Source organism: Trichogramma pretiosum, unplaced genomic scaffold (genome assembly GCF_000599845.2).
Source record: "Trichogramma pretiosum strain Unisexual culture from Peru unplaced genomic scaffold, Tpre_2.0 scaffold11, whole genome shotgun sequence".
Classification (NCBI taxonomy): Eukaryota; Metazoa; Arthropoda; class Insecta; order Hymenoptera; family Trichogrammatidae; genus Trichogramma; species Trichogramma pretiosum.
The window spans coordinates 1,087,273-1,097,351 of record NW_019641702.1 but is presented as its reverse complement, the minus strand read 5'-3'; the positions used below and the strand labels follow the sequence as shown (position 1 = coordinate 1,097,351).

At 38.3% G+C, this 10,079-nt stretch overlaps 2 protein-coding genes across 9 annotated transcripts; one reads left to right on the top strand and one right to left on the bottom strand.

Moving 5' to 3' along the window:
* The first annotated feature begins 39 nt into the window (after positions 1–39).
* LOC106653871 (E3 SUMO-protein ligase PIAS1) lies at positions 40–4,240 on the top strand. Of its 6 annotated transcripts, none has more exons than XM_014373468.2 (8): positions 40–128; positions 1,158–1,324; positions 1,407–1,511; positions 1,702–1,846; positions 2,008–2,406; positions 2,478–2,718; positions 2,793–3,203; positions 3,446–4,240. In XM_014373468.2, the coding sequence occupies exons 1-8, from the start codon at positions 105–107 to the stop codon at positions 3,652–3,654; spliced, it is 1,701 nt and encodes a 566-aa protein (XP_014228954.1). In that variant the 5' UTR covers positions 40–104; the 3' UTR covers positions 3,655–4,240. The 6 variants fall into 6 exon arrangements, with proteins under 6 accessions (XP_014228954.1, XP_014228952.1, XP_023318411.1 ...); XM_014373466.2 differs by having other exon boundaries at positions 2,005–2,406; XM_023462643.1 differs by having other exon boundaries at positions 1,678–1,846.
* Positions 4,056–9,665, bottom strand: LOC106653872 (acetylcholine receptor subunit beta-like 2). 3 transcript variants are annotated; one of them, XM_014373471.2, is made up of 11 exons: positions 9,252–9,665; positions 8,749–8,909; positions 8,565–8,609; positions 8,091–8,200; positions 6,781–6,961; positions 6,544–6,700; positions 6,173–6,476; positions 5,945–6,097; positions 5,283–5,410; positions 4,959–5,071; positions 4,056–4,533 (listed from the first exon to the last, which is right to left on the bottom strand). In XM_014373471.2, the coding sequence occupies exons 1-11, from the start codon at positions 9,304–9,306 to the stop codon at positions 4,315–4,317; spliced, it is 1,626 nt and encodes a 541-aa protein (XP_014228957.1). In that variant the 5' UTR covers positions 9,307–9,665; the 3' UTR covers positions 4,056–4,314. The 3 variants fall into 3 exon arrangements, with proteins under 3 accessions (XP_014228957.1, XP_014228958.1, XP_014228959.1); XM_014373472.2 differs by having other exon boundaries at positions 5,283–5,407; XM_014373473.2 differs by having other exon boundaries at positions 5,283–5,395.
* Positions 9,666–10,079: the final 414 nt, after the last annotated feature.

Genomic DNA, 10,079 nt, shown 5'->3' with positions numbered 1-10,079 from the left:
CGATCTCGTTATCATTTTGAGGTTAAGATACACTTGATGTATCTAGCTTGAAATAAAAACTCGTTAACTGTTTTCTTCGATTCAGTCAGGAAGCACTAGAAAAAATGTCCGAAGTTGAAGAAATGGAGGTGAGTACATATTTATTATTGTATCGGAGCTGCTCTGATTTTAGACAAGCGCTTTTAAAAAATTTTCCAACATGCTTGAAATTGTTAGTTTATAAACAATTTAAACGGTCAGTCAAACTACTTGATGATCAAGTTTTGAATTTATTTTTAAATGTATGTATTGTTAATAATTATAGTATAAAACTGTAGCGTTCAACCATGCAATTGTAGAAAAAATTAAACGTAATTTTAAAAATAAACATTTCATTTTTTTACTTCAAAATTTTTCGCAATTAATAATACTTGTACGGTACAAATGAGCATATTTTCGTAGTACCTATTAAGAAGAACTCAAAATTTTTGCCGATCAATCAGTTTTTTTTCAAATTTGCGGATTTGATGAATTGATTGACGCCCAATTTTTTGTATGACGTTAACGTAGTTGCAAGTGTCTCGTTAGGGCACGGATGGAGCTGTAAGTCAACAACAGTGTTCTTTCACTTTTAGTTGTGTTAGATCAATGTATAATTCGACCACTGAGTAGTTTCCTATCACGCGTGATACCCTTGATTTATTATCATTATGTACTGATTTTTTATCAGTAATTTTTGTGTTTGAATTATTTGCATTCGTTGCAAAATCAAAAGCTGCAAATTATTTGCGATTGTCAACATGGATCAATTAAGAGGTTAGATACTGTTTTGTAACATGATTTTTTTTTGTTGACACTATGTACCACTGTGTATTTGGTTCGAAATTAGGGTTAGGTTCACAGTGAAATGAACTTTTTAATATATCGCGAAATTTATTACATTGAAAGTGTTCAATTGAACTTTAATTTGTAGTTTTTTTTTTTTTTCAAAGTTTTTTAAATTAAAATCATATTAAAATTTTTTTATGACACAAACCTTATATACAGTATTTCACTTAATAAAAAGTGGATTACAATTTTTTTTCATAATCGGTTAATTATCTTAATTATTAATCTTTTTCAATACATTGAATATTTCAAATATAGTTGATAATTCCTAATTTATTTTTATTTTGTAGAATATGGTAATGAGCTTCAGAGTATCTGAACTACAGACTCTTTTGGGATATGCTGGAAGAAATAAATCAGGTAGAAAAACTGAACTTCAGCAACGTGCACTGGAATTGTTAAGGTCAAGATCTCATCCAATCTTAACGAAAATCAGAGAACTTTATCAAAATATACAGTAAGAGAGTTTAATTTAAAAATAACGTCCATGTTTCATCTCATTTAAAGAAAAACATTCATTACATCAATGACATTTGCAGAAGCGATCAACAACAAGTTACTCATCAAATGTATGCTCCTAGTGGGGGTCCGATTGATCCTCCACAACTAGATCCAAACATGCATTCACGAAACTATTTTACAAGGTAGCAATCAAATAGACTAAAAAATATTAAATAAGTAAAATTATCTTACGGTACAAACGTAGTGCATATTATAACCTCAAACGATTAAGCTTGTTTTAGAACAAACTTTTAAGACAGTTCTTGAAAGCATGTAAATTTACTAAAACTCATATTGATGTAACTATAGATGGTCCAATTTTGTTGATCCTAGGCAAAACCATGCCCAAGCCATGAGTCAGCAAGCTCAAGCTAAAGACTTACCTCCTGCTCATCAAGCATCAATACCGCATTCTGCTGTTACTCAAAGAACTACTTCCATTTATCAAACTCCAGGATATACACATGTTACACCCCAGGTAAGCACTTATATGGAAAATTTAATATTAATTTTATTTCAAATGTATAGTAGTTGGAAATTATTGATAATTAATAATAGTTTATAAATAATTAGTAAAAGTTGATAAATAATTTAGAAAAATTTTTAATAAGAATATTGATTTATTTTAATCATTAGCAGAGGGCTGGAAGTACTATTTATCAACCTTACCCATATGCCGCACAAAAAGGAATTCCACTGACAGCTCCTATGCCAGTGGCACCTCCGCAATATCCTGTTCATCCAGATGTGAAGTTCAAAAGGTTACCATTTTATGATCTTCTCGGAGAACTAATGAAGCCATCAAGTTTAACACCTAATCACAATACAAGACAACAAGAACAGACATTTGTGTTTCACCTCACCCCTCAACAAGCCACAGATATTGCTTCTTCGCGTGACTGCAGACAAGGTGTAAAAATGGATTATGTTGTTCAAGTGCAATTGAGATTTTGTTTACAAGAAACTTCTTGCGAGCAAGAGGACAATTTTCCACCTAATTGCACGGTCAAAGTTAACAATAAGCTCTGCGGTTTACCAGTAGGTTTTAACTACATGTTAATTGATATATTTAAATTTATTTGATCCATAATTACTTCATAAATCTCTAGAATCTTGTTCCCACGAATAAACCTGGTGTTGAACCAAAAAGGCCTCCAAGACCTGTAAATATCAGTCAATTGGTAAAATTATCTCCTACAGTAGCTAATACAGTAACAGTATCGTGGGCTGCTGATTATGGTAGACGATATGCAATTGGTATTTATCTTGTGCGAAAATTAACATCTTCTGAACTGCTGCAAAGAATGAAGAGTAAAGGAGTGAAACATTCGGACTATACCCGAGGATTAAGTGCGCTATTCATTCTCATAAAAAATACATCTGAAATTTCATTGAATTATTGCCTTATTATAATTTCTTTTTAGTCAAAGAAAAGTTGTGTGAAGATGCAGATAGTGAAATAGCGACAACATCATTAAGAGTATCACTGGCTTGTCCTTTAGGAAAAATGAGAATGTCTACTCCATGTCGTGCTTCAACATGTTATCACTTACAATGCTTTGATGCATCATTATTTTTACAAATGAATGAAAGAAAAGCAACATGGCACTGTCCTGTTTGTGATAAACCTGCTTTATACGATAATCTTACGATTGACGGATACTTCCAAGAAGTACTTAGTTCAAACAAATTATTGCCTGATGTAAATGAAATTCAATTGCTTCAAGATGGTTCTTGGGAAAATCTTGTTCTTAAAAAAGAAAAAGATTGTAAAGATAAACATGAAGCAAACACAAGTCATTCAAAGAAGGATATTGATGTAACTCTTGAAATTGGTAATTAGCTATTATATTACTTATAATTATAATAAAACTTCGAGACAACCGCTTCGCATTCATACATTTTAATGCTTGAAGGTTGCTATTTTGGCTACAGATTTGGACTTTTTCATTCTCTTCTTTAATTATGATCTGTAACCAAAGCGCAACAATTGTTGCTCGGTGACTTTTTTCTCCATGTAGAAATATGTTACCTTGTTCAAATTGAATTTATGATTTATAATTTCTAATTATTACAGATGAATCTGCTCCTTCAACTCCAGCTCCAAATGACAAGAAACGTACTGCAGAAGTAATTGATTTGATATCAGACAGCAGCGATGACGAAGAAAGTGTTATAACAAGTTCCAACAAAAAAATGGCTCTTTCTTCTCCCTCAAAACCGCAAACTAGTGCAATAAGTAGTACCAGCGACTATCCAGAACTAATGATCATCGATTTAGAGTAAATATTTGATTTCCATTGGCTAGGTAATTGATTAGATTAATGAGACTCGATCTACGTTTCATCAAGGCAAGATGAAGAAAGTGTAAAATAAGTGTACAGTTAGGTTAAAAGTTTAGAATAAAAGAAGAAAATTTATATAAATTTTGATCGCTATGCGATTTTTCTTAAATACTGCAATTTAAGCGATTAAAGTTGCCAGATTCATACTCAAAGTATTTGATTCGGAGACTAAATATTTTCTCTCACAACTATCCTAATCAAAATTTTCAAAGAGAAGTCTTGACATAAAAATATGATACAGTTTCAATTGAATATTAACTTTTGTAACGACGGTTCTGATTTTAAAATTTTGAGCTAAGAATCAGGAGAATTAAAAAGTGAGGATAATTAAGTTTCGTTTACTACTGTTTAATTATATGTAATTTATAATTAATTAGGATTATACATGTTTGTATTGAGATATATATATATAACTATAATTCTGAAATTCGTACAAGAAATCTTGAAATTTCTAAGTCGGCTCTTCTTTTTTTTCAAGTTTTTGTGCGTTTTTCACTCAGAAAAATTAAAAAAAATGCAAAATTTGACATTTCTTGGCATTGGATGATGACGCTTTAATTTAATTGTGCGGGTTTAGTTTTTCCTTATTTTTTTCTCTCCATCAATAATTAGGTTTATCGAAAAATGGTTGAGGAGGAAGCATATAGTTACCCTTGCGCAGGGGTATGCTCGAAAGCTGCCTATCTATCGGCTCTCTCATGTCATAAAGGCTTGGAGCTTGTCCGATTATTCCCGCGGTTCCTATTATGCACGCCAGCGTGAAGATCCACAGAAATAATCTGTCTAATACCATGGCAACGTATTTCCAGTCCTCTATTACCTGTTACAATAAAAGTAAATTAATTTTTTTTTGCATGAAAATGAAATGTATTATAGGTGTGAATCGTAAATAATAATGAAATGAAGCATATTTTTAAGAGCGAATGCATTTATCGACATATATCGAAAATTGAAACAAGTGGATTAGAGTTTACATGTAAAATGACCTGACATGTGTATTGGCTTGAGTCCAATAAAAACTTGTATGGTATCTATGAAAATTATACTTTAACATGCAGAGAAAATTAAAAAAAAAAACGGATTTTTTTAACAATAAATTATTTTAGCGTCATTTCGCACCATCATTCCTTGGGTGACTTCACGGAGTAACTTTTATGTTCACCAAATTATTTTTGATTGAGTATAGCAGCAATTCTATGTGATTACATTACAGCGAAATAAAACTGAAAAAGTTACAAAACTCACCTCGTTGTCCTTGTCCGCGTCTTTGATATGCTGAGCAATAAAACGCACTCCTTGCAGAGCAGTCATGATATCCGGCGACAAATGTCTCGGGATCATGTTTTCGCTGTCCGTTACTGTGGAGGAATGAAAAAAAATTCTAGTTGATTTATCTCTTTTCCAAATGCAAAATTTTATTAAGGCAATTAACATCGAGTACGCATCAAAATAGCGACAATATCATAAATCACGTTTAAGAATCGCTCGAGTCGAAAAGTGTCAGAGCAATTTTTGTACAAAGATCATACGAGTAATGATAATTATTTTGACGCAAATATTGATACTCACTGGAGTCGTGTGGCGCGTGTCGTATCTCCTCCTCCCGTATATTCTTGTAGGCCACGGTGACGCTCTCGAAGCCGTTGGGACTCTCCTTGGACTCGGACTGGTACTCGCTTATACTGTCTCGAAAGCTGCTGATTATTTACAAGTATCGGTGAACATAAAAAAAAAATTCAAGCGTTCGAGTGAAGATGAAAAACAGAGAAAGAGAAAAACTAGAGTACGTAGTAATTAAAAAATGGAGCCCGAAAAAGCACGAGTTCGCACGAGATTAGCAAGGAGAAAAAATGTCTCGCGAGCTTTGCATTTTTTTTATTTGCCGAATAATTAAATGGCGCGAGAGGAAACGCCGAGGCGCTGTAAGCAGTGCCCGTGTGCGATCGTCCTGGGCCTATATAATTGGTCGACACGCGCGCGAACGCGTACGAGTTTACCTTTCCGCTCGTAATTTATCATACGCACGATATTAACGGCATTTTTTATTAGCACGAGCGAAAAAAAGGAACGATGTTGTTGGCGAGACTTTTAACTTGCATCTAATTAAAGGTAGAAAAACAGAAAGAGAGAGAGAGACTGGAAGCTGCTCGCTTACGCGTGCACGCATGTATGTACGGTGAGTGATAATATGAAGGGCCTACAGCAGCAGGAGCGGGGCAGAATATAATTACCTGAAATCCATCTCGTTTGTGTAGCCGCTATCGAGATAAGTGTCGTCGTACTCGGGCTGGGAGTAGGGGGTGCGCCTCATCATTAGCATACGAGGCATCCAGTGCAAAAAGAAGCTCCTCACCCAGGGCGACATGTTGTGCGTCGTCGGTGATCTGTCGCGTTCAAAGAAATCCACTTATTTCTTTTTTAATTCTCTCGCTATCGTTGGATCGTTTTCTATACGTTACCTGAAGTGCACGTTGAGCACGCACACGGTTATCCAGATGGACAGCGAGACGAGCATCATGGTGAAGAGCAGATATTTGCCCAGGAGAGGGATGGCCAGGGAGGTCGGCGGGATGATCTCGGCGAGCAGCAAAAAGAACACGGTGAGCGAGAGGAGGATCGAGGAGCAGAGCGACACCTTCTCGCCCGAGTCGCTGGGCAGGTAAAACACCAGCACCGTGAGAAACGTGATGCCGACGCAGGGTATGATGAGGTTCACCGTGTAAAACAGCGTCTTCCTTCGCATCTTGATGTTGAACGTTATGTCTGCAAAACGACGCAACAACGCGTGAATTCGCTATCCTATATAATATCCGCGATGAAAATTGCGTACCGGAATAGGGTTCCTTGCAGCAGGGATAATACTCCTCGTTTCTGGATGCCGGCACCTCGAGCAGGTCCCACTCGACCGACAGATAAAAGTCGCTCAAATCAATTCCCGTGGCAACGAGATTGCTACCAGGCACTTGTTCCATGTGTTTCAAATCCACCTGCGCGCAGCGAGATCCGCATACGTTAAATGTAAAATATACGTTTGATTGATTCGAGTGTCACACGCCGCCACATATACCTGTGCGCCATTGTAGGTCCAGGAGCCGAACTTCATGTAGCAGGACTGCTCGTCAAAGGGAAAGTACTCGACGTTTATTTCGCACGAGGACTTGTAAATCGCCGGCGGCTTCCACGACACCTCGCCCGTGTACTTCAGAGTCGCCTTGGTCATCAACGTCACCTCGTAATTGCCGTCGGCGCTGCGAAGCAGGTACAACGTGTATTCAGTTTATATGTATGCAATGTAAATGTAATGCGTGTAATGCACACGCGAGCAAGTCTCGCTCGGATAAAAGGAGAAGATTATTTTTTTCCGTGTAAAGTCGCTGCTGCTGCAGTCGCCTCGAGGATGTGCGTATAGAGAAAGAAAAGAAAGAGAAAGAGAGAGAGAAAGAGAGCCCAAAAAGATGAATGGACGAAAACGATTCATTTTTTTGCCCGAATAGCGTAATTATAGGGAATCGTTGATACACGTATCCAGTCGTGTACACTGGAGGACTTTGAAGTGTTGATGTTCCGTTGGCCTGCCCAGCACGCGTGTAACTCCTCGCGTATGTGTGCAGCATAATACGCGTGTGAATTATAATTTAAAATTTCGTTATATTGGCAGAAGAAAAGCGGCAGGCATCGTTTGCCTTTTGTTGGATCCCGTAATGGAAGGTTGTGTGCGCGATTTTCGAATTCTTTTCGTCGATCGCATACACACACACACGCGAAATTGATGAACAAACTCCGAGCGCGCAAATTACAGCCTAATATGTTACTCTCCCGTTCGAGTGCTACACGACCCATGGCCATCCTATCATTAAGTATTTCTAATGCACGCGAGGCACGAAAAAAACTATCGAATAAATCAACGGATATCAGTTAGTAAAATAAACACGCGCGCACATCTTTTTTTTTAATTTACAAAAAGGAGCTGTTGAACTAACGAAATTTGTTTTTATCCGCCGCGTATCCGCAAATTATATCCCTCTTACTTTTGCACCGATCGATTATAATATTTATATGAAAACCGTGAATTATGCCTCACAACTCAATCACATCACGGGGCGCGCGCACAGACACACGAGTTTCGGAGAGGCACGGCGCAACAGTAGTGATTACTATGCAAAGCAGTTTCAAACATTAACAAGAGTAATCGTCCGTGGCCGCGGGTCGTCGAGTTAATAAATTCGAAAGAGAAAAAAAAAGAACTTCCCTTTGCATCTTTTTTATTTTATTCGAAATCGCTCCCTTACACATCCGTGCGCGTAAATCAGAAATTTCTGGCGGTCGGTTGTGTGCATACATTACACGTGTGCGCTGCGTCCGAGTTTTGATACTCACTTATTATACATGACGATGTCTGGTAGCCATATATTCTCCGACGGTACGTAGAGCATCTCGACGCCGCCGTACTCCTCCGGATCCCAGCGCAGCTTGTAATCGAACCATTTCTGCAAGCCGAGGCAAGGAGAGAAAGAGAAAAAGAAAACAACAACGATCAAAAAACCATGTTTTCTTATCGCGCTCTCTCGTGTTTTTTACATAATTTTGTTCTACCGCTTTCCCGACGCGAAAACGAAACAACGCGCGCACTGCTATAATTTCACGAAGCCGTCGAAGCAAAGTTTAAGCGCGAGCGTAATGCGAATCGTTAAATTTAATCGAATGCTAATTGGCATAAAGCGCTCGCGCGCCTCGTGTGCGCTTAACGTTACAGGCGCAGTCTTTTATGCTCGAGTCGTAATTTTCAAGGTGTTGTATTTCGTATTTTCAAACAAAATAGCCATAAGCTGCTCGATGTTTTTTTGTTGTTACCTGCTCAACCCATACATTGGTCGTCATCACCTGATTCTTCAGGTTCTGCAAGAAAAAAAAAATTAATTAGAATTATCTTACCTCATTCTCGTTTCGCGAGCGTCACACATTAAATTCAGGCGCAATTGCAGAGATCGGCCAGTTGTGTGTACATGCTACACGAGACGGAGAGGAGAGTAATTACCATTTCAATCAGCTGGGATAGTTTGAGCCGCAGCCAAACTGTGAGAGTCTCGGTATTATTAATAACTGGCCGAATGAGTCGGTTGTAATTGGATAATAGATCATCGTACAGCCTCTTTGTGTCAGGATTCGCTTCGAAACTTTTTATTTCGGGATGTAAACCTGGAAAGAGTAACGTGATATTAGGCATTTTTTATGAGAACGAGTCCTGTTGTTAAGATACAATTCAGTGCACTTTCATTATACCGTTGATTGTTAACTGATTTATAAATGATAAAAACGCTTAAATTTTATAATCTCATAGCACTGAATCAGTCATGGATACTTTTCAGCGAAGGTAAACAATGCATCGCGCTACACCTCCAAATGTAAATAAACTTGACATTTGACACCTCCAAATTAGCTAATTTTATTCGAACAATGCATCAACCTCTTGAAGGATCGAAACAAATGCAAGTTTCGGGCTGTTTCTTTTCTTTTATTATTCTTTTTTTTGTAACCTACCTTGAGCACTGACGAGTGCCAGTTCGATGATGAAAACTACGACGACCGGGCGCATCGTGCTGCGGGTCGAACCCGAGCCACGAAATCCTTTTAATGTCCAACGTGACTCTTAAATCTATCTTTTTGAGTTTGGTTTTCAAGGATTTTCGTGCGGAAGATGCCCTGCGCCGTCGTCCTGCCTACCCCCGCAGTTGGCGGAGAGAGCCTCGGAAAGACACCCGGGCGTGGTAAGGGGGCGAACTACTGCCTGCAGAGATAGAGATAGGTGCAGTGCACACACACACACACATACAACGAGGGATGATGTGCATCCGCTGGACTGCACTATGCGCGCTCCACCGATGCAACTACATCGCGCCACGCATACCCTCGCACGCACACAGTGCAGTGCAGTGTCTCGGCGTGTCTACGACCTATGCACACTGCATGGGACTGGCATCGGAGAGAGAGCGAGCAGCAGCTGCAGCAGCATTCGAACCGATCGATATCGCGCGGAGCTTGCGACTCCTGCAGAAAGCTACTGCGCAGCTTGCGACCGCCCCTTCGGCGCACACGCGGGCTCTTTCGTACAACGCCGTATATTTTTCAATTAAAATTGTTGGCTAAATTTTTCCGAGGCTTACGGTTTTTGGTGCTATGATTTTTTTAATTAAAAAATTAAAGTAAACGATCACGATGATGAACTGTTTATAGATAAAAATCGTTGAACTCAAGTAACTCTGAAAACTCGATAACGATTAAGGTAGGAAATGTTTTGAACAGTTTATCATCCGTCGTTATGACCGGCAAAGAGTTGAATTGATTATTACAAGTTCACCCACCTTTCGT